The sequence below is a fragment of the Poecile atricapillus genome, chromosome 34 (assembly GCF_030490865.1).
Source record: "Poecile atricapillus isolate bPoeAtr1 chromosome 34, bPoeAtr1.hap1, whole genome shotgun sequence".
Taxonomy (NCBI): Eukaryota; Metazoa; Chordata; class Aves; order Passeriformes; family Paridae; genus Poecile; species Poecile atricapillus.
Window position 1 is genome coordinate 2,775,906 of NC_081282.1, and position 27,438 is coordinate 2,803,343.

General features: G+C 47.3%; 2 protein-coding genes across 3 annotated transcripts in view; both read left to right on the forward strand.

The window, feature by feature from the left end:
• Window positions 1-3,271: 3,271 nt before the first annotated feature.
• On the forward strand, window positions 3,272-10,041 carry LOC131590720 (hypoxanthine-guanine phosphoribosyltransferase-like). 2 transcript variants are annotated; one of them, XM_058860992.1, is made up of 9 exons: window positions 3,272-3,289; window positions 5,315-5,421; window positions 5,861-6,044; window positions 6,384-6,446; window positions 6,988-7,005; window positions 7,201-7,283; window positions 8,274-8,320; window positions 8,993-9,069; window positions 9,994-10,041. In XM_058860992.1, the coding sequence occupies exons 1-9, from the start codon at window positions 3,272-3,274 to the stop codon at window positions 10,039-10,041; spliced, it is 645 nt and encodes a 214-aa protein (XP_058716975.1). The 2 variants fall into 2 exon arrangements, with proteins under 2 accessions (XP_058716975.1, XP_058716974.1); XM_058860991.1 differs by lacking the exon at window positions 3,272-3,289 and adding an exon at window positions 4,910-4,936.
• A 359-nt stretch (window positions 10,042-10,400) lies between these two features.
• LOC131590687 (hydrocephalus-inducing protein-like) overlaps window positions 10,401-27,438 on the forward strand; it is a 66,729-nt gene continuing 49,691 nt past the window's right edge. The window contains exons 1-11 of the mRNA XM_058860951.1: window positions 10,401-10,507; window positions 13,033-13,132; window positions 14,637-14,756; window positions 16,529-16,663; window positions 18,130-18,329; window positions 19,393-19,517; window positions 20,809-21,013; window positions 22,653-22,845; window positions 23,460-23,559; window positions 24,825-24,943; window positions 26,114-26,337. Of these exons, the coding sequence (XP_058716934.1) occupies window positions 10,401-10,507; window positions 13,033-13,132; window positions 14,637-14,756; window positions 16,529-16,663; window positions 18,130-18,329; window positions 19,393-19,517; window positions 20,809-21,013; window positions 22,653-22,845; window positions 23,460-23,559; window positions 24,825-24,943; window positions 26,114-26,337 (1,628 nt within the window). The remainder of the gene's footprint in view (window positions 10,508-13,032; window positions 13,133-14,636; window positions 14,757-16,528; window positions 16,664-18,129; window positions 18,330-19,392; window positions 19,518-20,808; window positions 21,014-22,652; window positions 22,846-23,459; window positions 23,560-24,824; window positions 24,944-26,113; window positions 26,338-27,438) is intronic.

A 27,438-nucleotide genomic window follows, 5' to 3' on the forward strand; every position in this document is an offset into this window, starting at 1 on the left:
CTAGCCTCACGCTGAGAGAGGAAATTCAGGTTAGATTTTAGAAAAAAATTGTCACTGTTCAGGTGTTCAGGCCTGGGAATAGGTTGGCCAGGGAGGTGGTGGAGTTGTCTCATCGCTGGAGGTGTTAAAGAGGCCTCTGGATCTGATATTCGGAAATGGTTTAGGGTTTGCACTGGCAGATGCTGGGCTGACGTTGAACTGAGTGGTCTTAAAGATCTCTTCCACCCCTGACGGTTCTACAATTCCAAGAGCTTCCTACCTGGCTGAGGGGAAGGCTCAGGGCTGTCCCGAGTCCGTCGCGCCCTGAGGCGCTCGGGCGGGGCTGCGACTGCGGTGGCTCCTGAGGGGCCGAGCCGGGCGCTGCCCTCAGCACCGCGGGGCCGCCGCTGCCCCTCAAGCCAGCGATCCCATCCCTCAGCCCGGCGATCCCATCCCTCAGTCCGGCGATCCCGCCCCTCAGCCCGGCGATCCCATCCCTCAGCCCGGCGATCCCGCCCCTCAGCCCGGCGATCTCACCCCTCAGCCCGGCGATCCCATCCCTCAGCCCGGCGGTCTCACCCCTCAGCCCGGCGGACTCACCCCTCAGCCGGGCAGTCTCACCCCTCAGCCCGGCGGTCTCACCCCTCAGCCCAGCGGTCTCACCCCTCAGTCCGGCGATCCCATCCCTCAGCCCGGCAGTCTCACCCCTCAGCCCGGCGGTCTCACCCCTCAGCCCGGCGGTCTCACCCCTCAGCCCGAGGGGCAGCGCTCGGCAGCGGGGACCCGCCTCGCCTCGGGATCTTCCCGGAGCCCCCCGCTCCGCCGGGTCACAGGTACCTAAAGCCTGTGATCCTGACGAGCCTGTGCTGTGGCCGTGGTTGGTGTCTCACGCTTCTGCCATAAGAGCTTCAAGGGGAAATTCACAAAAGTTTAAAAGCAGAAACCTGGACTAGTTCTGAGTGTAGTTTCAGAGCAGTTGGTGTGTGACAGGACTGGGCCTCAGCAGGATGGACCAGCAGTGGTGTTCCCAGTGCCAGGAAGGGCTTGTCCCCTGCTCTTTTTATGGCAGATACTCTGTGTGTCACAGCTTATTCAACTCTCTCTGGCTCCGTGCTGGAGCTGATAAAGGTTTCTCTAAAAACGTACACACTGTCAAAATAAAAATGTTTCATTTTTTTTATTGCTTTTTTTTATTTAATTTTAAACCAGAAAGAACTATTTTTAGCAAGTTATCAGTTATATGAATACATATGCAAATGAGATCACAATAAAAATTTATCTAACTACCTAATAAATTAGGAGGAACAGATTGGATAGACCAGGATTAAAGTACTAATTTTATTATGCTAATTATAAACCTTGAGATTTTGATATTTCTGCATCTCAGACCTCAGAGAAATGTAGCTTATCTACTCCAGGAGCTGGTAATGGAAGAAAAGAAATACAGGAGTCATTATTTCAATGTTTTAGGCCACAATTAAATGAGCTTGGACCTCCGTCCTGTAATTTGTCTCAGTCATCCTTTTGTTTTCTTACAGAAATCTGAGTTCTGGTCAAATCATCCTGTGTGATGTAAAGCTCTCCTGCTGTCAATGCAGCAGGCTCGAGTCTCTAATGAAAATCTCTTTTTCTACAGAAACTTAGAGAAAGTTGCCAGTATTGGCTCCTAAAATGAATGTAAGGTTAAGGTGTGTGGGGTTAAAACCAACCTATTCTCCTTTACCATGTCTTGTTCTAGAAGAAAACCAGTGTGAGCTGCTTCAGAACAATGGTCTGCCACTTATGATTCAGGTATTGACAGAATCTCAGGACGAGGAACTCATCAAAGCTGCTACTTTTGTGCTGCAGAACTGCAGACACATGAGTAAGCTTGCAGATATTTCTTTCCAAATGGTTCTGTCCATCTCTGTGTTCTGCTGCTTCCCCAAGTGATTTTAACTGTGGCAGCTTTGTAATTCTGTGTACTCCAAGAGATGTTTGTTTTCTGCATAGAAAGTTGCTTATTTGTCATCAAGAACTGACTTAGGCAGCAAAAAGAGAAGTAAAAATTCCAAGAGTGTTGCAGTAATGCATCTTTCCCAGTTCTGATTCTCCAAAATACCTGGTTTGTTTGCAAGGCCATGGTTTGAAACTTGTTTCCAGTTCAGTCTCTCTCAAGAACACCTTCTCTATTCCATGGCATAGCTCAGTCAGCAGACCTTATCTCTGAGTTTGCAAACAGATGTTTGAGACTATGTGAGCTTTCAGTCAGACTTTGAGAATCCTCTGTAATTCCATTTCTCACAGACAGGCCACTGGTTTCCTGGAGCCTCCCCAGTCCTGTGCTAACACTCCCTGTTTTCTACAGCCACAAGCAGATAGAAAGGTTTGTCTAAGGCAGGAAGGCTCAATGCCAGTGCACTGACTAATTTCTGTTTTAAATCTTCAAACTTCTGCTCATCTTTTCCCCTCCCAATCTCACCTTCTACTAGCTTTTCATACGAGAGCTTGAGGGCCTGAGTGTACCCTTTGACCCACAGCCTACAATATCCCAACAAGTCTAAAAGTCTGCTAATCTCTCTCTTGGTTTTCGCTTGCAGGAGTGAGACTATCCCCTTAATTCTTTCAGGATTCAGTCTCTGGTTCCCTTGAGAAATTATATGTCCTAAGTATTTTACCTCACATCCTACAAATTGAAGTTTCCCCTTTGATACCCTCAGTCCTTGGTTTCCCAGAAAATTTAATAATGCTATGGTGGATTCCTGAGCCTTCTTTTCATCTTCTCCTGAGAGAAGTAAATTATCCACATACTGGAGAAGTTTTATTTCAGGTGTGGTTGAGAAAAGTTGTAGTACTTCCCCTAGTGCTTGACCGAATAAATCTGGGGATTCAGAAAATCCTTGGGGCAGCCTTGTACACATACACCACTGATTCACCACCTGCTACAGCCTCTGTAGGTTTGATTGATCTGATGTGTGTTTGCAGTTAAAAACCCCACTATTCTGCCTAGTCCTTCCCTTTAATTTGACTCACAAGCTTCCCTTTTGCATCTCCCTCATTCCCCACATCTTTACTCTCATTGGTTACACCAGGGCTCCAACCCATTTTATTTCTAGTTAATCTGATTAGGTAAGAACCTGGGATTGTGATGTCATTGCATTAGCAGAAGGAAGTAATACTTCCTGCAGGAAAGATGACAATTTTTACCTTTGAGAAGCAAGTCATGATCTGACTGGAAGATTAAAACAGAGCAAGCCAAACTGTGGTAGTAACACCAACTCATTCTGCAGGAGCACAGCTCAAAGAGGGAATTATGGCTCATGGACTGCAGGTAAGAAAGCAAAATGTCCTTGTGTTTGCTTATTTGCCTGGAGGGGGCTTTGGCTGAAGGGGGGGAAAGGTCAGCTTTAGCAAAAATAGCAGAACATTAGAAATACTGACTGTGTTTCTTCTATTTACTTGGCAGAAAAGATGGCTTTCAGAGCAGAGGCATCTTGATAGACTCACTTTTCTACAAATGCATGACATTATTTGACTTTAACATAGCTATATTCATATTCTTTCATTCTGTGCTGATGAAACAATACTTATGAATTCCTCTACTGTACAAAATTGCTGTAGTTCATTTTGTTGTTTTTTCTGAAACTCAGAAATCGACATCAGTAATTGAACAACAGATGATACTGAAACTAAATGAAACAATTAATTCCTCAAGTTGTAAACTCATGAGTTAAAAATTTAATGATTTTGTATGATAGTTTAGTAGATTTCTTTAGTATTATGGGCTGTCACTGTAGTATTCAGCAATATGCCACAAAGCAAAGGCTTTAATGAGCCTGTAAGGCAGGTTGCTGTGGTGCTCAAACTGATGCAGTCCTTCAAGTTCTGGTTTTGAACCTTCCATTAGGCTTTAAGAAATGCTTCAGACAGAGGATATTGCAGCAGATATTGTTTGTACCCAAGATTCTCAGTGAGCAGAGTTGTTAAACCAAGTAACAGCTACAAAGCTGCACTGCTAGACTAGCTCTAAGCAGTAATGACTGTTTACATCTGTGTGCCTCAAGATTACCTTTATTCCACGGTTACATGCACACAGACAAAGCTCATCCCTCACCTGAGCTGAAGCAGTTGCAGTGTCACTCATCAAGTGCAGCAGGAAGCTCAGTTTTGGTAAGAAAGCTGACCTTCCCCTTGCTGTGCAGAAGAAATGCTGTGCATTTAGAAATGCAACAGCAGATTGTAAAGCTGAAGTCCATTAAATACCACAGTCAGGATCATGATTAGGCAAAAGAAGCTGCTCAAATTGCAGAGAGAATTATCACTGCATTTAAGCTGCAGTTAAGTAGAATGCAATAGACATGGGAATCTTGGAGACAAAACAAACCCAAACAGAACAACACAAACAGCACTTTTATACTGGTGTCAGTGACTATCCTTAAAGGTGCTTTTTTTTGATACTTCAAATGATACAGAGATGGTGTTTATGTGTTCCAGTAGTCTCAAATAATCATTGTCTTTGACCAATGCTTCTAATTCAGTCAGAATCTCATTCCCAGCATGAGCAGCCTCCCAGAGGCAGAAATGGGCCAGTTTTGAGCTGCCCAGCTGGGCTGACCAAACACCAAAGCATGAGCAGCTCTGCACTCACTGAAGCTGCTCTCAGTGCTGTGGCACAGCCCAAGGCACAGCCCATGCCAGTGTCACTGCCAGCGTCTCTCCACGATCAACGAGGCACGAACAAACCTGAGCTATGGGCACCCTCTGCAGCTTCCCCTCTTCTCACTGCCATCCCAAAGCTTCTCCTTTTGGGTGAGCCATCTCCCCTGTCCTCTGAGAGAGTTAATGGCTGGAATGTCAAAGGCTCAGCTGTGAAATCATGCTTGGCAGGCAAAGCTTTCTCTTTTACACAGTGGAGAACGATGGTCAAAGTAGAGCAGCACCCCAAAGTGACATGCTGACCTGGAATCCCAATCTCCTTGCCTTACATTTTAATTTTTGCTTGTCTACCACACAAGCAAGCTACTGAGCTCTGCAGAAGGGCAAATGGAACAAGAGGGAAGGTTGCTATTATTTTGGGTGGCTTTTTTAATGAGTTGATGATAGCCAAGAATTGATTTCATAATGAGTGGGGCAAAGTACTTGTTATGCATTCACAACTCCATTCACAACTCAGCCACCAGCTCCAGTTATCAGATTGTGAATTGTTCTAGCAGAAAGATCAAAAACTCTCAGAAATATTTTTATTTTGACACATTATTGGAGGGGAGGAATTTTTTCCTCACACTGTCACAGACTGGAAGCTTTTTCTTGAATGACTTTGTTGCTAGTTTTAGATGTATTTCCCTTTTCCTTGCAGATAAGAGATGAGGAAAGTGGCTACAACAAAAATCTGTTTTGCATTCCTAAGCATTATGAAGAGGATTTAGAAAGAGTCTTCATTCCTCATGGACTCATCCTGGACAGGTATGAGGGTAAACAGAAAAGAATAGGGACAGTGATGCCAATTTTTGTCCCTCCAAATGAAAAAAGCCTGAGGTCCTGCCCTGTGCAGCCCATGAGAAACGGGGAAACCCTGCAGCCCAAACACTTCTGTCCTAAAGTCTGGTATAAGAGGGGGTTCATGGAGAGGATTCCTCTGCAAGCCCAGTCAAGCTTCCATGTTCCATCAACTATCTTCAAGCCCAGCTATCCTGCAATATTTGTGTTTATGGGTTAAATCTGCTTATGCTGTGCAAATACCTAATTTATTTTCCTACGACTTGCTGTGCTCACAATTTGCTAGTTATAAAAACCTAACAGCAAGATCAGAGTTTTTACTTGAACATTGCTTAATAGATGCACAAACAGCTCTGATACACAGAACACTTTCCAGAATTGCCTTTTTTTTCCTTCTTTCTCCCAGGACAGAGCGTTTGGCTCGAGATATCATGCAAGACATGGGAAGTCATCCCATTGTTGCACTCTGTGTCCTTAAAGGAGGCTATAAATTCTTTGCTGATTTGCTGGACCATATAAAAGCACTGAATCAAAATGGTGATAAATCTGTGCCCGTTACCGTGGATTTTGTCAGAATAAAAAGCTACTGTGTGAGTAACTTTCTTTTCTTTGGAAAATTGACTCTCTCCATAGACTGGCATTCTAAATACTGATGGTTTGTGTGAGAACCCCACAAAAATTGAGTTTATGTGTACATTCTCTTCAAATTACATACTAAAAAGGAACTGATTTACTGGTCTGCCCCAAAGGGTGGATATTATATATTCACTGGAAGAAACATAGCAGAACACTCAACATGACAGAGCCAGGGGCAGATCTCAAACTCCTTCCTCTTGCAAGAAGCAAGAGCAGCTCACCTTTCAAACAAATACAGGACAACACTTTGGGGCATGCTTTATGTGACTTCCATCTCTTCTTTCTCCTTCTAGAATGAGTCACCTGCAGAAAAAATCAGTTTTATTGGAGAGGAGCTGTCTACACTAAGTGGGAAGGTATGAATTGGCATCTTCAGCTTTTAAAGGAAAACAACTGTTCCTGTGTATTTTCCAGGAAATCCATCTTTATTAAAGATTTTGATACTGCATACTTCCAGCCTCTTAACACTGATTTAAAATGCTGGGCTTTGAAACAGTGAATAATTCCCACTGATCTCAGTGGAAACTTGAAGTGATCAGCAATGAGTGCTCCCAAAGGTCCCATTCCCCATTTTATTCCAGAACCCCCAGAAATGAACCACACTCAACTGATTCATTCAGTGCCTCTAGAATACAGTGCTGTACACAGAGCAAGATATAGACCTGACACAGGTGCCTTTATCACCATATTTTAAGCTTTCATAAATACTTACAAAAAGACTCTTCAGTAAGCATCAAAGTCAGTCAGTAGTTCAAGTGACAATCTCCTTTGAAAATCAAGGCAATTTCCTTGTAACTGAGGGTTTTAGTGTGCTTTTCTTGGCTGTATGGTTTGCTGAAAATTGCCATTTAAGTATTTTTTTTTCTTTCCCTTCTTTCCCTATGTAATCTCTTCCAGAATGTGTTAGTAGTAGAGGTAAGTAATGACTGAAGGAGGGGTGGAATGACACAGATTCTTTTCTCCCTTCTTTTCAAATGAATACATATTACATATAAAATAATAATTAATGAAGTTACTGGGCTGCCAGGTTGGTATGCTCTAATTTAATCCACTGACAGTCTGATTTTCCTTTCAAACTTGAAGGATAATTTTTTTTTTTATCACTTTCAGGACATTATTGAGACTGGTAGAACAATGAAAGCACTGCTTTCAAAAATAAAAGACAAGAAACCAAGGATGGTGAAAGTTGTAAGGTACAAGGATACAGCTGCTAACTAACACATTCAAATCATTTGGGTGAATAGTCATTGTATGCTGACAAGTGCTTGTTTGGCTTGAAGTTTGGGGGGAAGAAAGCAAATGCAGGAAGCAATCCTTACCCAGCTGCTGGAAAATTAAGTGTTTCTTGAACTGGGAAATTTACCTGTGCACTACCATCCTCACTGCTCAAATTAATAAAGAAAGGTTTTATGGCTCTTTCTGTGCAGTCCATGAAGTCTGATGGATTCCCTGTTTCTTACTTTATGTCTGAAGGAAATTGATGTCTTTCCATAAGTTTTCTAACGTTGCCTCAGTTGCCTCAATGCTGGAATGACAACACTCAGAATATCCCTTACTATCCTCAACTCTAGAAGTTTCCAGAATCTGAGAGTCTGTCAGCACTTGGAAGATGACTTCAAGCAGCATTCTAGATCTGCTTATAGTAGGTCTCTAAAATGAAATTTTGTGGACTATCCCTATGTCTGTCAAGTAATCACAATGCTTTATAAGAACAGTTGCTTTATGCACCAGTTATTCAGACAGGCCTTCTAGGGACTGTGCAGGAGGTTCTCAGTTTCTTCTGAAGTGCACAGGCAAACCAAGAATAGATAAGATTTTGCAGAAGAAATGTCCTTTTCTCCCTCCCTCCCCACTAAAATCATTCCCAGCCACTTGGACATGCTTCCCCCTCTGTGCTATTCCAGTGTCCTGAGGCATTGCTACGTGGAAGGGCAATGACCTGAGACACAGGATTGGAGGGAACTGAATACAAACCAGAGCCACTTGGACATAAAGAATGAACCTAGATCAGAGCCTTTGCTTCTCCCTCCACGACAAGGCTGAACACCACTTCTTTCTGTGAAATAATCTCACTGTCTTGATTTAATTGCATGATTTTAGAAGCTTATGGGGAGGTGTGGCAGAAGGGAAGTCTACAGCTTAGACATATTTTAAAAACCAATCTTCTCTGCTCTGCCTTACAGCCTGCTCATCAAAAGGACATGTCAGAGTCCAGGTTACAGACCAGACTGTAAGTATCATGTTTTTCTAGTATTTTCCAAAACACAGTCTTACAATTTCCCTTCAGGCAGCACATCTGACAACTGCACAGAAGTTTCAAGAAGGCCAAGAGAAATGGGGAGAAACTACATAAAAACTTGTGAACTAATGTCCAGCTATGGCATCCTGAGGCCTCATGACCACCTTCTGTTTTTCCCCTGGCTGGCCTCAGTGCAGGTTTAGCTATTTGATATATAAATTTAACTATTTAGATAGCAGAAATGAATCAAACCTTAACTGTGTGTTGCTTTGCTTTGGCCCTGGAGGGCATTTGTTTTGACTCTGCATTATTAAACTTGCCTTGTTTCCAAACTGAAAAGTCCTACTGAATCACAGTTCATCTACTTTCACTCAAGTAAAATCTCATTCCTTGTCTCTTCTCCCAGGACTAACTCATAACCAGGTTTTAAACAATTATTTTGTTAATAAACATAACTCTCTTAACACCTTAATTATATTGCTGACTGATGGGAATGGTTTAGATTCTAACCTCTCTCATCAATTTATAGCTCAGATTCTTAAGGGAGCACCCTGAAAGAGATGATGCCTATTACCCTTAGCTCAAGTGTGTGTTGAATACAAGCTCTGCATTTAAAAGCTATTTCCACCACTGAAGTATAAAAAGAACTGTATTTTCTTACAGATAGAGGCTTTGAAATCCCAGATAAATCTGTGGTTGGATATGCTCTTGACTACAATGAATACTTCAGAGATCTAAATGTAAGTACATGCACATTCCTCCACTGCCAAGTATCAGGTACCCAGCAAGAAGATTTGCTTCTACTCAGAGCTTCTCAGCAATTAAAAAACCTTCAACTCCAGCTAGAAACTTCCAATAAAGGAGCAAAACCATTTTTAAGGTGCCAAGTTGGTAATGCAGTGTAGGTGCATGAGAAATGTTTGTGCTTCACCTTTTTATAATTCTTCTCCACAAGTCTCATGGCTCAGCCGTGCTGCAGAACATTCTGAACCCCCAGGATGGTGAGCAGCACACAATCTGTGACCCCATCTGAAAATAACTTGTAATTTGACTTTAATTGGATATTTGTCTGACTTAGTTCAACCCTGTGTTGCTCTTCAGCCACCAGGTCTTTAAAGCAGCCCTGCAGGGACTCTGGGTGAAGGTTTTCCATACACTTAGGGATAACATGTCTTATATCTTACATGTCTGTAAGAAATCTTCCCTTATTCCATTACAGCTTCTTCAGGCTGCACAGAGTAGTAGCCATGGAAACATCATAAACTGATAGGGTTGATCATTTTTACCTCCTTTGTTTTCCAAAGTACTTCCTTTATTCTGTTTAACTCAGAAAGTTTTTTACTTCAAAGCCTTTTTCCTAAGACAAAGCAGTCCTGCTGAAGACACAAACAGTCTGTGCTACTGCTCAGCAGCATTGAGGAGCATGCAGTAATTTAATAAACCTAAGTTCTTTAGAATATATAAACCTATATATTACAAATAAACTTGCAAAGAATACTAAGAGCTGGAGTTTACTGCACGTAGGAAACTTCCAACTATTACGGTTGTAGTGTGTTTTTAGTACAGTGCTGGGAATACAGCTGAAAATCAGTCTTACACTTCATTCCAAGATAGAGATTGATAAATATTGTACTTTTTATTTTTTCTTTTTTTTTTTCTTTTAGCACATCTGTATTTTGAAAGAGAACGCCAAAGAGAAATACAGGATGTGATAATCTCAGTCTTCTGGAGCACTGATTTCTGGCTGCTGATTAGGGGATATAAAGCATCCCATCGGGAAATTCCTTTTGCTACTTGCGTGTCCCAGAGCAGCAGGAGAAGCTCCCCGTTAGTGGCAGGAGCTGCAGCTCGCTCATTGCCCGTGTGCTGCGCGCTGAACACGAGCTCTGGAGACGCTGGGATTTTTCCTGCTGGAAGCAGCAGCAGCAGCAGCAGCAGGAGCTGGGTGCGGGGCTGTGGCCATAGCGAGAAACGTGCCCGGCTCGTTGCGGGCCCCGCAGCGGATTCCTTCGGCTCCCGGCGGGGCCCGAGGGAGCTCGGAGGGCGGAACAGGCCCCGAGCGGAGGCCGAGATGGAAGCCAGGGGCACGGGCAGGGCTCGGGGTTACCTGGGAACCGCGGCCGCAGCGCCCGCGGCGCTGCTGTTCCAGCTTCAGTTGCGTGGAGACCGCGATCCTCGGTGGGTGTGCGCAGCCTGGCCACGGGCACACGGCTCCACTGGGCCATTCGCCAGGGGAATTGTTCACAGGGAATGGGGCTGTGCGGGGCAATTCCTGCTGCTTTGCTCTCACAGCGAGTCCCGAGTTCGCGGTGCTTTGCTTTCTGCCAGGGAGTCCCCAATTCGCGGTGCTTTGGTCTCACAGGGAGTCCCGAATTTTGTTTAAAATTTAAAAAAGTTAAAGATTGACTAAAGTTGTACTTTTGGGTTTTGTCACAGCTCTGCCATGAATTGGGTTGTGGGTTTTCAGATCTGTTGTGTTCCTTTGCATCCCCTGCACTCATCTGGTCCAAGGCCTCAGGCACGGCTCTGGGGGCTCGCTGCAGGTCTTGGCTGGGTTGTGACACCCCCTCAGCTGCTCCTCATGGCAATGTCCCCTGGATGTGGCCTTCTTGTGGGGGGAGGTTTTAGAGCTGAGCCAGTTTGTGGGAGGGAGGATGGGTGTCCACTGCCTCTTACATTGGGGATGTGGCACAGCCACAAAATTTCCTCCTTGCCCCTCTGTTGATGGGAGGTTTGTGCGCAAACCTGGCCTCAGCAGATGAGTCTGTGGCTGTGACTTCCCCACCCTGAAGCCAGACAGAGCTGATTCTCAGGACAGCTGCTGCCTTTGGCTTTGGTGTGGATGCATTTTTCTCCCTCAGTGTTGATTACTTCTGCCCAGACCTGAGATGATAGGACAATAGTGCCACCTTTATTTTCTCTCAAGTTCCCTTAGGTGGCTTAACTCACAGTCCAAAGTTCCAGTCAGCAGGCATTTTCAGGGAAGGGTGGGCTTTGGTGGGCACAGGGCAAAAAATCCTTTAGAACAAGATTTAAGCCATGAGCCATAACATTCCAGTCTCTCACACATCCTGTGAGGAGCAGCTGAGAGAGCAAGGGGTGTTTAGCCTAAAGAAAAAGAGGTCCATTCTAGCTATTTTTAAATAATATCAATATTTAAAATAATAATAATAATAATAATAATAGTAGTAGTAGTAATAATAGTATATTGAATCTAATAATATTAAAGCTACAGCTTTTACAGTCTGTTCTGACTATTATTAATGGTATTCAGTATTTTAGCTCCAGGTTTCAGTGTGATTCATTTTTGAATTGCACAACATAGCCATGTAGTTCAACTAGAGGCCTAACAATCCTGGCTACTCACACCAAACAAGCACTTGGCTACTTTTAAATACTATAAATTTTTTAGCACCAGTATATCTCTTGAGTCTGCTGTGAATTGGATTCTGGATTTTCAGAGTTCCATTCTTGCTCCTTCCAGTTTTCTTGAGGCATTGTTGATCTTCTGCGACTTCCTCCTTTCAAGATGCCTTCTGGATTTCCAGAAAAGACAACGACACCTCCTGAGCTTTTGCTCAGGGCAAGACTGAAGTCTTTCAGTGTAAGTAGCCTCTGGGGCTGTGTTAAGGCTGGAAATGGCCCTGGTGTCCCTCCTCTCCCTGCCCCTGCTGTTGTCCAGCAGCACTGTGAGGCTGCAGAGCCCTCCCCAGCTCTCTGTGCCGTGCTCCTGTTGCTGGGGGCTGTCCTGGTGCACTTGGGAACACCGTGTGTTGCTCCAGGGACACTCCAGTGTCTTCCCTGGCTGTGCCACCGGGGCCAGGTGAAACCAATGTCCAGCTGGAGCCCTGAGCAGGCGCTTCTCTCCCTGCCCTTTGTCACAGCAATTCCTTCTGTCAGGCTGGGCACTCCCCTGTGCTGCTCTCACAAACCTGCCCTTGAGCACCTGGGCAGCTCCAGCTCTGCCCAAAGCCTGGAGAGACAGGGCTGGTGCCAGCAGCAGAGGTTCCAGAGCAGCTGTTCTCTCTCATCTCCTGCGTGGGGCACAGATCCAGCCCTGCACACAGCACTGGAGTCAGGGCCACAAAGGTCCCTTGGCTGTCTGCAGCTCACTTGACTGAAGATGCCCTGCTGCTGAGGCTCTGTCAAGGAGATCCCTCTGTTTTCTTCTGTGGAGGGCTGTGGGAGCCCAGACAGGGGAAGCAAATGCTAATTAACAGAGAGAACTAAAACCTGGACACTTTCCTGTGCACCTCACTCTTGGTACCACTTTGCTTTCTTGCATCTCCTGGACTCACCCAGCAGCGCTATCTCCTCGCTGTGAGCTTTGAGTGTTGTGCAGGGATGGAATTAGGAAGTTCTGACAGCTCCTCCCCACTCTCTGAAAAGATCACTGCCTCAATCCAGTGAAACTAAAGAGGAAACAAATGCCCAGAGAGCAGAAATCCCTAAACGTGTCCCATCAAATCATGGGGAAGCTGAGGGACACAGCCATGTGGTTGAAGTATGTGTATTCTGCTCTATTATTAATTTATTGATGCTAAGTATTTCAACAAGTAACTTAGAGAGCTTCCAGGACTGTCCTAGATGATGTGATCACCAATTAGTCACCAGTGCCACTTGTTCAAGAAAAGCCTTTCTGAACAAGCACATCTCTGATGCTTTTGCTGGGTTTTTTTTGCCTTTCAGCTGCTTCCCTCTAGATTCCCGAGAGAGAAGCTCAACAGGAATGAGGCCAGTGCTGGGGAGAGTAGTCTGCCCAGAATTGGTCCATTTCTACCCACGAGTGAGACTGGTCAGAAGGTAGCCTTTTCCTGCTCTTTTCCTTTCTGTCTGATGCAAAGTTTGAAGAGGGTGTGTGCTTGTGACAGGCTCACCTCCAGCAAAATATCTCAGTGTCCAGGTGCTGTTGTCATTGCAAACTGCTGGTAGTGGTGGACTTGGAGTCCTGATCTGCACCAAGCCAACACAAATAACTTCTGCTGAAACTGCTGGGGTTTGCTGGAGTGGAGCTGCCATTGCTGAAACAATGGGGGGAAGGCTGGGGACACAAAGGCACAAATTTGCCATTTTCCATTTTCCTGCTGAAAGAGCCACCTCTTGCTTTGCTGTGGTCACCATCAAATGCTTGGGGTCATAGGATTCCCTCCACAGTGGCAGTGCTGGCCTTTGAAGGCCAAGGACCTGCAGGAATTACTGCAGATTTAACAAAAGTAATTGCATTAATGCTTTGGGTTGGAACAATGTGTTGGGAGCCTGAGAGATTCTGCAGGCTGCCAGGTGCACAGGGGACTCGCCCTGGTCAGGGGGGAATGGATGTGCTTTCTCTGGATCAGTGCCTACTTAGAGGTGTGTTTAAAGCTGCTTTTCCTGCAGGACTGGCTGGGTATATTGCACAATCCAGATGTGGTAGGTGGCCGAGGTGGGTGTTGAGCAGGAAATGGGCAGCAAGAGACAGTAACAAACTGGTGAAGGATTGCCCTGGAGAGGGAGGTCAGGAACAGCTCAAAGAAGGGCACAACTAAGGGACAGTGAGCTGCAGCCACTCCCTTCAGCAGTGCAGTCCCACAGGAGAGCTGCTGGTGTGTCTGGAGTGACAGCAGTGTGGCTGGAGAAGGCAGACAACAGGGGAGAGTTTTCTCAAAGCAGTGTCTCTGCTCCAGAAGCATTTGCTGCTGTTGTGTCATTTCAGACATGCCTCTAGAATGGTATCAAATAAGATAGCAATAATAGACTACAAGAAAGCACCCATTTAAAGCTCATGGAAAAAGGAGATACTAACTCTACTCTTACCCAAGTTACTGAGAAAAGAACTGACCCTTATCCTCATTCAGTATTCACCTCATTTGTCTTTTTCCTATTTTCTGTGTTATTTGATTTTTGCCTTTACCTCTGTTAGGAACACACTAACTTTTAAATACAATTAAAGGGGACAAAGTTGTTGAAGCAAAAGAAAACTGTTCATTAGTGACAATTCAGCTGAGCTGGGTATCTCCCTGCCTGAGAGCTGAGCACACACACACCCTCCACCAAAATGGCTTTTTTTATACCCTTTATGCCCTTTTATATGGCTTCTTTTATACCCTCTATATCCTTTTATATGGCTTCTTTTATACCCTGCTCTGTGTGGCCCAGCAGCTCTTGAGCAGCTCAGAGCAGAGGTGGCTGAGCTACTGTTTCCCCAGTGTGGCCTGGGCAGACATGCTCACCCAGAGTCTGTCCTTCACTGGGGATCAGAGTAAGAGTCTCCTTCATGAACATTCCTCCCAGCAGCTGAACCTCTCCCTGCTCTCTCTTGTCTCTCCAGTTGTTGCCAGTTCTCCCGAAACAGAGCTTGTTTCGTGTTTCCCCACCAGAGCTGGTGTTTCAGAACTTCGTGGCTCATGAAGTCTCTGAAATGGAACTGTCTCTCACAAATGAGAGCAAGGTAAGTGCTGGGGCCTGGAGCTTTAACGCCGTGCTGGAAGAGGGGAGTGGTGTAATTCCCATGGTGTACAGCAAAGCAAGTTACCTGCTGCAGCACATCCAGAAGAAAATGTCTCAGCACCTTTGTTCTGCAGGATGGTGGAAATCTTGCTGTGCTGGGAATTCTCCCCTGAGTTTGGCTATGCATTGATGGTATCTATCCCAAAGGATTTGCTTTCTCTTGAAAGCTCTGGATTGATAGGAATGTTGAGGGCTGTACAGTTCTAGCCTGCTTTCATGCTTTGCCTTGGGTCTATACCACATCCTGTGTCTCCTTGGTTAATCTTGGTTCCTGGTAGGAATTTCTGCCTCTCTCAGCCTGTTTGACTCCCTTTGTGCAGCTCACAGTCAAAGCTCATGGGCTGAGTCTTCTCCACTTTCTGCTGGAATCACTTATCACTAATGGCATTGTTACTGCAGGAAATGTGTTGTGAAACAGCCCTGGAGTCAGACTGATGCAGCAGAAGCAGTGGGAGGCCTTTAGGTGCCACTTCAGGCTCCTGCTAAGCTTCATCCAGCTCTGCTCAGGTTTTCCAAAATCAACGTGGTGCTCTGCTTTCCCTTTGGAGAACCACAGCACATCCAAAGCCATGTGCTCCTGGAGGATTTCTCCTTCACTTGAGGCAATTGTGATTATTTTGCAGTTTTCCAAGAGAGTTGAGAGGGGAAAAAGTTGAAAAATGTCAGCAGTTGTGTTCCACTATAAAGAGGAAAATTGAAGCCATTTGAATTTCAGTCAGGGAAACATTTCCTCAAATGAGGCTTGTGCCAAGCGTGGACTGGTGGGAAGAGCCAGGAGGGTCAAAATCATCTGGTTTAGACTTTTTGAGAGCATTTTGGTGCTCGGGGGTTGATATCTATGTGCTAGAAAATGCATGTTTGCTGTGTCTGTGTATCCCAGAGGGCAGAACCTGTCCTGCTGGCTGAGGGCAGGAATGCCCAGCAGCCCAGCTCACCTGCACAGGCAGCAAGAGCCCCTGGGGAGCCAAGATTGCTTTAATGCTGGAATGTGAGTCAACACTGGTCATGTTTGTCCAGGCAGAAAATGCCTTTGCAGCCCACAGTCAATAGGCACAGCCTGTCTGTATTTCCATCACTTTTGGCAAAGCGATTGCTGTCATGGCTTTATGATTCTTCCTTGCTGCTTTAGTTGCTCATTTAAATTCTCTTTTGCCATCTCCATGTTTTAGGGATTGTCTTGCTGTGTTCCTTCTTTGCCTTTTCAGGTTTGCTTTTATTCCCAGTGAGGCCACAGTGTTTGGTCTCCTCTCTTGCTGGTCTGTTTGCCTGACTGTACCCCCAGACCTGCCCTAGCCAAACCTGATCTGCTAGAAGGGAATTTTTTCCTTCTCCCAGGATAATGTGCTGCTTTGCTTTCAGGTAGCACATCCCCTGTCTGGAACACCACTGCATGGCTGTGTGCAGGCAGAAGCCAGCAGGTTTTTTGGCCTTGTTGAATATGCAGATGACTTGGTGCAGGTGCTCTGTCTCCATCCTGCTGGTGCTGACCTGCTGGGCCCTTCCTTCCCACCGGGCACTGCCCTACTGCCCCTGGCCAAAATGAGCCAGACAGAAGGGATTCAAGTTCTCCCTTGTGAATGATGTGCCTGTACCTCCACAGCTGAAAGTGCTCTGGAAAAGGGATCAAGGAAGGATGTCACCAGGGCACGGACAGGTCTCCTCTCCACCTGTTTCCACAAGTGGCAAAATCATTGTTTCATGTCTTCCCTGCAGTGTGTTCAGCTGGTGCAGGTCTCCATGCAGAGCTCACCTTGTTTCAGGCTGGTGTGCCCCAACGAGGCGTACCGTGCTGTGCCGCGAGGTGCGACTGCCCGTGTGCGCATTCAATTCACCCCCAACGAGAGCAAGGTGAGACTGGAGGAGCCAAAACACACAATTATCTCCAAAGCCACTGTTTTCCCTGCACTCTGGGACAGCCCATTCCATGCTGTGAGCTTGGCTCCAGGCTGGGGGCAGGCAGCCTGCAGCCAGGCTCAGCTTGGCACGTGCTGCCAGGCGCTGCAGCCAGGCCTGACAGGCCCTGCTTCCCTCCCTGCACATTCCTGAGCATTCCCAAGGGAAGATGCACAGGGAACAGGATGAAAATGACAGAGGGCTGTTGAGAGATGTTTGGCCATCTCTAGGTACAATGGAAGGGTTTCATTATTATGGAAAACACTGGAGGAATGAAGAGCTCAGAGAGCTTTCCTCCTTCCTGACTGGCAACAGCTTCCCTGCCTCACCCTGGGCTGGAGCAAAGTGGTGATTTCTGCCCCCTCTGTTGTCCAGCCTTGCAGCTGGGCTGTCCCACAGCACAAGTGACCAAGGTACAGCTGCAAGGCCAGGGCAGAGGCTGTGCTGTGCCTGTGAGCCCAGCCTGGCACAGGCACACTGAGCTCTAGGTGCCCTTAGCAGGAGCTTGGTGAGCTGCAGGGGACTTGGACACCTGCTGAAAGAGCTGGTGTAGGGCAGGTACAACCTGCAGGCAGAGCTGTGAGCCAGAGCCTGTGGCAGTGACACTGCTGTGGCTCTGTCTTCATGCCTGTCACTGTGGCTGCTCTGTCAGCTGGCACCCGTTCCGTGCCAAACGTGCTTTGGTGGGGAGATTTGAGCAGCAGTGCTGAGGCCCTGGAGCTCTGATCTCAGTGCTGGGATCTGGAGGTTTGTTCATACAGAAGGGTTTAGCACATGGCATGGAAGGGAGGAAGGGAAACAAACAACATCCAACAGCATCCTGCTACCTCTTAACACTGTTCTTCTGACTTGCTTGGGGAGGCAAAGTTAGAGGGGAGTTGTGAGCCAACTGATGTTTCTACACTAGACCAGAGGTGCAGGATCTTTTTGGGTGCAGCTGTTTTCTCACCTTCCTTTCCTTTTGCTGCTTCGAGTCAGTTTAACACTTTGTCCTATTCTCAAACAGCAGGAATACAGGAACCTAAAGAGGAATGGCCTGTGTTGTTCCCTAGCTCCATGTTCCTTAGAAGGGACTTGGAAATTATTTAACATCATTAAAATTTAGAGTAAAAGTTGTGGCCTAGGGCAGTTCTCTGTATGACCCTAATGGCATGAGAGCTTAATGCCACTGAGATATGTTTTGCAAAGTGCACTGGTGCCTTTAATAATAATAATATTGGTAGAACTTAGTGTTCATTTAGGGATAGAATAGAATAGAATAGAATAGAATAGAATAGAATAGAATAGAATAGAATAGAATAGAATAGAATAGAATAGAATAGAATAGAATAGATGCCATTGAAGGGTTCTAGGACATTGTTTTCTTCTGCCATGGGAATGGCACTAAATGCCCTATGCTGAGCTAGTTTCTTTTCCTGCAGGATTATTCCCATGAGCTTGTCTGCATCACCAAAACAGAAAGGATAGTTGTGCCAATCCGGGCCATTGCTGCCCGAGCTATCCTGAACATCCCAGACCAGCTGAACTTCTCGGAGTGTCCAGTCAAGAGCAGCACCAAGAGGACTCTGCTGCTTCGCAACACTGGCAGCCTGGAGGCTCATTACTACATCAGCACCCAGAGGTGAGGCAGCTCCCCTGTCCTTGTGCAAAACACCTTTGGGTGATAATAGGCTTGGGAAAGAGCAACAAAAGGAAGCTGAGCATCAGGGGTGCCCTGCAGCTCTGGCTGGAAGTGAGCAGGATGGATGGCATCTGCTCTTGCTTTCAGTGCTCTTAGCAGGATGCAGCCTTTGAGCTTTCTCTGTCCCACATTTCCTGGAGGGTGCTGGAACATGTGAGGAGCTGGCTTGCACCCTCCTGAGCACAAGCAGCTTCTGAAATGGTTACCACTGTCAGCCAAATAGCCCCATTCTCTGGGAGGCCACAGGCACGTGGCTGCCCAGTGCTCCTCTCATGAGATGCCCTGCTAATGGTGCTTCATTTAGCTGGGGTTGGATCCTTCAGATTGTAAATGGCATCCTCCCTTTGGGTCTTGTTTCCATGTCTCTGTATTGCTCTAATCTGCATTTACACTCTTGCAGAGTTTTGATTGCTGCTTTTCTTAGAGCAGCTTTCATTGAAATGCTGATAAAATGTGCCCTTTATAGGCTAAATCGGGATATTTTCAAGGAAAAATAAACCAAAGAGCCACGCTGCAAATTCAACAGTAATTATTTCTTGGTCTTCAAGGAAAAGTTCCTTCTCCCTGTCTCCCTGTTACCCTAGGCTGTAATCTCACAGGACAGGTAGTGCCCTAACATTTGCATCTCTTGAGATGAGGTTGATAGGCAGCAGGACAAGAGAAATTGCTGAGGCAGTGTCAAGTTGTGCATGCAGACAGCTCTTAATCCTCTCAGTGGTTTCCCAAACCATTCTCTGATGGGATTGCTGGCAGTGGGATCCTTGGGTCTCATTGCAGAGAGCTGGATGCAGGGTTTGGGGGAGATGAGGTCATTTTATCCCACAGGATCTCCTGAGGTCTGTATTTCCTCAGAAGTGGGTCAGCAGCTGTTTCTGATCCTGTTTTGTCTCTTTTCTGTTGCCTGTGGTTTCTTTGCTCCCTGCTTGCCCAAGGGACCTGCACTGCAGAAGGAATATCATCCCCAGATGTCCCCTGAGTCCTGATCTCTCTCTTTGTGTTGCAGTCCTTTCTCCGTGGTTCCGGCCATGGGAACTCTGGGTGCTGGTGACAGCGTGCAGGTGACAGTGGGATTTCACCCACTGACCACTGGTGCCCATTTTGGGTCCATGGTAGTGTGCTACAACACAGGTGAGTGCTGGGCACTGCACGGGGCACAGGACACTTCTCCACCACCACTCCCTGTTGTCCCAGCCTCCTCAATTCCCTCTAGATGTGCCTCCCCTGTTCCAGCTTTACCCCAAGGAAAACTGAGAACCGGTTGGTGTTTAGGGGGCTGATAAAGTGGATCCCCTCTAACAGGACTAAGAGTTTTGCTGAGAGTTGCTGAGTGGAGGAAGGAGGAGCCCTGATTCTCCACTGCCTTGTGGCTATGCCTGGCTGAAATTTTGTTTTATTCTGGCCAGTGCTGTGTGTGAGGTGTGAGGTCTCCATCAGACTCTCTCCAATGCAGTGTATTTCTTGCACACCTCTGTCCCATAGGCTGCTGCTCCACTGGCTTGTCACAGACCCTTTTACTGTGTTGCCCTCTACACATATATATAGTTTCTGTCTAATAACATTTTCAAATCCTCAAGTACTTTTTGGTGACAAATCAAGACAATTTTTTCCTTGTCCCCATTTCCCAGGCCATTCATGCTGTTGCAAACCTCTCACATCTATCTCCCATTTGATTTCTAGACTGAGGAATCCCATTCGGTCTTCATGTAGAAGCTGCTCTGTACTTACTGATCTTTCCTTGGTCCCTTTTTTATTCAATTTGAAATGCTCCAGTTTGGTTTTTGAGATCAGAACAATATCAAATATTTCAAGACTGATGTGGCTGTGTGTTTGGACAGGGAGATGATGATGATGATGATTTTCATGGTGTTCATTTTGTAGTGGTTTGTCATATTGCAGAGCCAGGCTGGTTGTGTTTCCTCACCTGGGTCCCCTCCTGCTCTGGGCTTCACCTCACTTGTTCCTCTGGGCCTCCTTTTTCTGCTCACATGCCCCCAGGTGTATTTGCTTGTCAGCAACAAGGCATCCAAGGGATCAGGAGAGACAGGAATCTCATGGGATGCCCAGGGGAAACCCCAGACAAGCCAGGACTGAACAGGGCTCCTCAGCATCACCTGAAGGACTTGGATGCAGAAATCCTGGTGATCTGAGTGGGTCACCTGAGCACACCTGACAAACCTCACTGTACCTTGGGGCCCAATCTCCACAAACACACTCCAAAATCAGCTGTTTTAGGAGGTGCCCAGGACACCCTCACGCTGCACACACAGAGCTGTCAGGATGTTATAAATGTGCTGACCCATAGAACTGCAAATACAGCTAAAAGCTGTGACCCTTTCTTCTGTGACCTGTGGTTTGCTCTGTTCCTTGGGCTTTCATCAGCAACTGAGCTGAGCAAAGGCTCCCCTTTGCTTTGTTCCAGGTGAAGAAATGATCCACACAAACCTTCAGGGAGAAGCTGTAGATGTCAGCATCGGGTTGAGGACGTATTCCGTGGAGCTGAAGAAGACTTTCATCACCATGTCAAGCCACACAACCATGTTCATCGAGAACAGGAGTAACATCAGAGCCCAGTTCCAGTGGAAGACTTTTCCTAGTGAGGAAGATGAGAATGAAGAGAAGAGGAGGTTGGTTTGAAAGATGCATTTCAGTGAGATACATGGCCCAAGACTAAAACTAACGTAGGGCCTCAGGAGGGTGTTGGTGCTTTTGAATGGCTCAGGCCAAGTGAACCATCCCTGGCATCAGGGTGTGTGTCCCTGGGCTTCAGGAGCTCAGCACTTGACATTCCAGTTCCATTTATACCCCAACCAGGGATGGCATTTTGGGAAGGAAAGGTTGATGGCAATGACTAGCTTTCCTCAACTTCTAATTGGGCCTTTGCTTCTCTAATCTTCTTCCTACATGACCTGGCAACATCCTTAAACATTTCCTGAGTTGCCAGCCCCTCTTTCCAAAGGTGAGACACCCTCTTTTTTCCCCTTAGTTTGTTCAAAAGCTCCTTTCCCATCCAGGCTGGCTGTCTTCCCTGCCAGCTCATCTTTCAGCACACAGAGACAGTCTGTTCCTGTGCCTTCAAGAATTCTTTCTTGCAATATGTCCATCCTTCCTGGACACGTTTGTTTTTAAGGGCTCTATCCCAAGGTACTCTCCATATCAGTCTCTTGAACAGGCCCAAGTCTGCCCTCCAGAAGTCCAGAGTGGAAGTTTTGTTGATGCCCCTCCTTGTTTCACTGAATATTGAGAACTCTGGTATTTCACAGTCACTGGACCCCAGACAGTGGTGGACAGATGAAGTTAATTCAGTTATTAAGGAATCTCCTGGTGATATCCTGGGCCCCAGGGAGGCAGCAGACTTCCCTGTGGAATGGATCCAGTCGATCTACAGGCCCTCAGTTCCCCTTAGAAGGGAGTTGCCCACTACCACTACTCTTCTTTTCTTCATCTGTCTGACAAAGTGCAACTGGGGAGACTCTCCAGACAGAATTTTTTCTTTAGTGTCATCTGCCTGACCCTCTGGATCCAGGGCCTCATAACTATTCTGTCAGGGCACCTGGGCAGGTGCTGGGGGTCAGGATGGATCCTACTACAGGATTCTACTACCATGCACTGGGATGGGACCTAAAAAGCTCTGGATCATGAAAAGGTCTCTCCAGGAGTTTACTGTCTCCCTCCTGCACAACAAAGTTCCTTCCCTTCTCAGGGCCTCTGTTTTCATGCATATAAAACCTTGAATACCATTGAAGGGATGCAGTGCCTGAATTCATCCATTTCCTTTGGAAGTGCTCTGGGATGCTCTTGAGGAAGGCAGAGCAGGGAACAGGGCAGGTCCCAAACAGAAGAAACAAAGAGTGATGCTGGTACCACAGAGCTGTGACCCAGCTTCATCTCCCCTTCCCAGGGAAGTCCTGCTCCATGATCTTTATCTGCCTCCCCTGAGCATCTCAGTGGTAGGAAAAGCCAGCTGAGGTGGCTGCTGGATTCTCCCTCAGTTTTGGCAGAGGCTTTGAGGCCAGAGGTTCTCTTAAGGGATGCTGGCTTTCTAAACCTCTCCTGTGTTTGCAAGTGTGCAGTAAAACTACCTGTTGTACCAGTGAACAAGTTATGCTCTGATCCACCTGGGACTCCATGGCTTGGGGTCAGCCCTTGCTGGGGAGCTGCTGCTGCTCCTCCCCAAGTGCTTTGCTCTCCTGCACTTCCACTTCTCTCTGCAAATATCGGGCTTATTGAGCCATCTGCTGGCTCTGTCTGTCCCTGTGGCTGCAGGCAGTGTTACCTGCTGCGATCACCGAGAGAGGCCTGCGTGGACAACACGACGGAAGAGAGAAGAAGAGCGAAGAAGAAGGGTTCCTGTGAAGATCGCCGCGCCATCCTGAAGAGCAGCGTCCGGGAGAAGATGATGAAGCTGAAAGAAGACCCCATGCTATTCTCCAGTGATGCTTTTTCCCTTGAGCCAATGGTAAGTGATAGCTGAGAGCCTCACTTTCTTCCTCTAACTAACACTCTAACACTCTAACACTCTAACTCTCGAACTCTTCCTTTTCCCCTTCCCCTTCCTCCTTCTCCTCTTCTGTTTATGCAAGCAAACCCCCACGTTCTCCCATCAACCAGAGCCCTGATTCTGAGGATTGGCATTGTGAGAGGTGATGAATGCCTGGTGTCTGCACAGTGCAAAATCCCTTCTCATCTTGGAGTAAACCCTAGAATAATCCCAACCCCTGCTTTCTTTCCAAACAGGTTAAACTAAGATTTTTATTTCCAAGGAAGGGGATCATGTTCTCTTCTTGTCAAGCGCACCAGTGCACAGAGGCAGTTACATTCTGCAGCTGACAGCAGCATGATGTGACCAACAGCTTGTGTCAGAGCAGTGGGAATGTTGTGGAGAGTGGGAGCTGATCAGCTGAACATGAAGAGCTTCCAGTGGTGTATTGAGCTGGGTTTGGAGCGTTTCCTTGGGCTCCTTGTGTTGTTCACTCATCATTGATGCTCTGAATAAAGGCTTACAGGACTGTGGTTGTAAAGGAGAAATGGGAAGTTTGAAGAGAAATGTTTTGCTGTCTCTTTCTGTTTCAGGAGGGAGAGATCGAGCCAAACAGTTCAGTCCAAATCAAGGTGACCTTTAAACCCCTAAAGGCCCGAGAGTATCGAAGTGTGGCCTACTGCAACATCTCAGGTACAGCTCCTTTCCCCTGCTTCTCTCACCCCCACTGAAGCCATGGTGCAAGCCTGAGCCCTCTGGGCTCCCCTGGAACTGCTGGGAAGAGTCCCTGGGCAGCCGGGCAGTGCTGGCACATCCCACTGCCCCTGCAGCTTCCAGGGAGTCTCCTGTGCAAGGCCAGGGTCAGAATCCTGGGTCTGGGTTACTGATCCCAGAACAACCCAGGCAGTGCAGGGAGAAGTTTTCATGGCACGGCTTTGCCAGCATTTCTTCAAAGGAAAATCAGAGTCAAAGAGCTGCAGAGCAGAACAGCTCTAGAGAACAAGCACCAAGCCCTGCTAGAGCACTGACCTCCAGGATGGGTCCATTTGGCATGGCTCCATCATCAGGCAGCAGGAGCTGAGTTAGAAATGTGCTCCCTGAGCCTGGATCACCTCCCACTGCCCACACACCACCAGACCAGAGGTGGCTGAGCCCCACTGAGCCCAGGGTCTTTGTAGAGGGACCACCCTTGGCCAGCACCTGCTTCTCTCCCTGTGTGGGAATTGGCACCTTGCAGCTCTCAGTGTGTGCAGATAGAACACAATGCTGAGTGTCAGAAGTTGAGGATTTTGGCAACAAAGTCTTGTGCTACTGGGCCAGGTAGTTTGGCAATTGCTGCCCAGCAATTTGCCAGGTACAATTGCCAAACTCTTGATGAGCTTTGTGCCTTCACTGAATGGATTTCAAAGCTCCTCTAGGTGCATGGGAAGGAAAGCATAGAATCATGGTATGTTAGGGATGGAATGGACCTTAAAGATCGTCCAGTCCCAAGACCCCTGCCCTGGGCAGGGACACCTCCCACTAGAGCAGGTAGCTCCAAGCCCCAAGCAGCCTGGCTTTGAACACTTTCAGGGCTGGAACCTCCACAACTCCCCTGGGGAGCCTGCTCCAGTGTCTCACCACCCTCACAGTAAAAAATTTCTTCCTAATAGCTCACCTAAATTTCCCTTCTTTGCATTGATACCCATTACTCCTTGGGCTGTCACTACAGGACACCAGAGATGTTTTAAACTCGGCAAACTGGTGGCTAAAATTGGAAACCAGCCCAAGGAATGGGTTAGAAATTGGAAGTCAGCCCCAAGGGATATCTCCTGAGTGAAGAGAAGGGTCCATATCTTCTCTTGCAGTATCAGGAGCTGGTTTTATCCAGCTCAGAGTCAGGGGCTAGCATTCAGGCAGGCTGGAAAATAGAGTGTAACAGTGGGAATTATTGTACTGAAATGAGCATCTCTCCCCAGGCCGTGGGAGCAGGCTGCCCCTGCACCTCAGAGGGGAAGGCCAAGGACCCGTGGTTGAATTCAGCCGTCAAATGCTGAAACTTGGGAACATTTCTGTCAACACCTCCCACGTCTATGAGGTGAGCAGCAGGGGTTGGGATGGATCCTGATGGCTCCTGAGGCAGCAGCAAGCCTGGTGGATCTGTGGAATTCCTGACAACATGGGCAGTTGTGGGCAGGGAATACTGGACGTAGTGGTCAGATCTGGTGGGGTCAGAAAGGTGTGTCTGCTGTTCATGAAGCCCCAGTCCCTTGGCAATGCCAATTTTTGGCAGCTTTCCTTGGGGATCAGCTCAGAAGCTTCCTGAAAAACAACCCCTTGGCATATGAAACCCAGACTGGGTCAAAAAGATGCACATTCAGAGGCTTTTGTGGCAGCACCAGACACAAAGGCACCTTTGCATTGGACTGTTCAGAAGCAGCTGGAACAAACTGGCTGTGTTGAGCTTCAGTACCTTGCAAACAATTCTCAGTTGAGTGTCTCCTGCTTATTCCTGGGAGTCACAGGAAAGCCATCCAGCCTCCTGGCTCACTGCTGGCCCTTGCAAAGGGCTTGGGATTCTTTCCTTTGCTGACCACTCCCTCACCACACTCCAGCTTTGGTGCATCTCTGACTCTAGAAAGACAAAAGTGTTCCTGGGAATAAAGCTAAGGATCTTTCTAGCTATTTGCCTCCCTCTCAAAATAGTGTCAAGTTTGCAAAAAAAATAGAGAGCAACTGAAAGAGGGAGAAAATAAGGCACTGCATCATGCCAGACTCTTTCAAAAGCTTGCCTGTGGAAAGGAAAAACACATTGGGTTTTTTTACCAAAAGATGGTGCTGTCTCTATATTTGATGGTGATGCCTCGTTATCAATGTGTTGTTCTCATGATTTGGGAAAAGGTGAATGAGTAGATGGTCCTGTTGGAGCTGTGCTAAGTGGGGCAGTGGCAGCTCTCTGGTGATTGACTATGCAGCTGCCCCACATTGCTCTCAGGGCCAGCTCTGAATGAGCTTGGTGATGCTGGCCAGAGCTGGACTGCTCTGTGTCCATGGGATAAGCCCAGGGTGACTCTGGTTATGTGCAGTTACTGCTGCTTTGCATGAAAACCCAAAGGCAGAACTTGTCCTGTTGTATTTTTTCACTTCTGCCTTTCAGCAGCACAAAGCATCTTCTGACTTTTCTGGCTGGGAATTGCATCATTAGAAAATAACTGACAAGAAGGGAAGATTCCACATGAATTTCCATTTCGCTTTTTTGCTGCTGCAGGTGAAACTGATGAACCGAGGAGCTATAGATGCTCCCTTCACCTATATCCCTTCAGCCACAAACGTGGGCTGCTGCTTCAAGTTTGCACCCGAGGAGGGCGTCATTGCAGCAGGTGGGATCCGGACGATTCACATCTCCTTCAATGCCACCGTACTGGGGAGCTTTGAGGAACAATTCCAGTTCCGTGTGGCTGCATCTCCTACGCCTGTGACCCTGACAGTCTGGTAAGGACTCTGGGAGCTTGCTGGGCACATCTGTAGCTGTCTCTGGCACATCCCCCACCTCCCTCATTTTGGGGTCGAGCAGAGGAAAGAGGAGTTTCCCGAGGTCTTAATCTCTGCTCTGATCCTGGCACTGCCCCAGTGTAGGGTGCCCGGGGGCTGGAATGACTCCTCCCTGCAGGGATCTCCCTCTGCCTTGGGCCATGGCAGGCAGTGGGATGGAGCAGCTTTGGGCAGTAGCTGCTCTGGGCTGTCCCAGCTGAACACCCAGCAAAGCTCCCAGGGCTTTGGAGATGGGGCAGCCTGGGTGATTCTGCACCAGCAGCAGTGTTTTTAAAAACTTCTGCTCATAATCCATCCCAAATGGGCAACAGCAGCCTCACCTCACCTGTCATGGCCATGCTGTGGGGGACAAGCTGTGCTCCCAACTCCTGTGCAGAGAGTGCTCCAGTCCCTCCTTTCCACAGCCAGGAAAGGGCTGGGAGACAGGGAACTGTGCAGCAGGAATGTGCCAAGGACATGGGCATCATCCCATGGGCTGGTGCCATTGCAAGAGAGAATCCTGGCCCAGCAAAGGGAGAAGGGGTGATAATGGGGGAGGCAGAGCTCAGTCCTCAGTTCCACAGCAGCATGAGGGCTTGTCCCTGCTAGCCTGAGCCATGTGCTGGTAGGATAATGTCGTGCAAGCAGGAAAGCTGATGCTGGCTGCTCTGGAGCTTTGGAGCTAGGCTGCTGCTGTTGGGAGGCACTGGATCAAGGCAGTAAAGAAATGAATGCAACCTACACTTGATTATACCAGTGAGATAAGGGAGATGGATAAAAAATGAATAAGAAAATTATGACTTAGCAAGAGGAAAGTGGTGAGTAGGTCTGCCCGTAGTGGAGAAACAATTATGCTGGCTTTGTTTTTGGAGGAAAAGTGCTGCTCTTTTATTTTGGAAATCAAGAGGGAACCTTTCACCATCAACTGATTCTCCTCTGTCTCCCCCCAAACTGGTCCTGGGATATTATTGCATAAGCAGCTTTCTCCTTGGGCAAGGGCAGGTGTCTCTTGTAGAGATGTGTAGAGCAGAGCCAGTGGCAGTCCTGGGAACACAAGAGAAG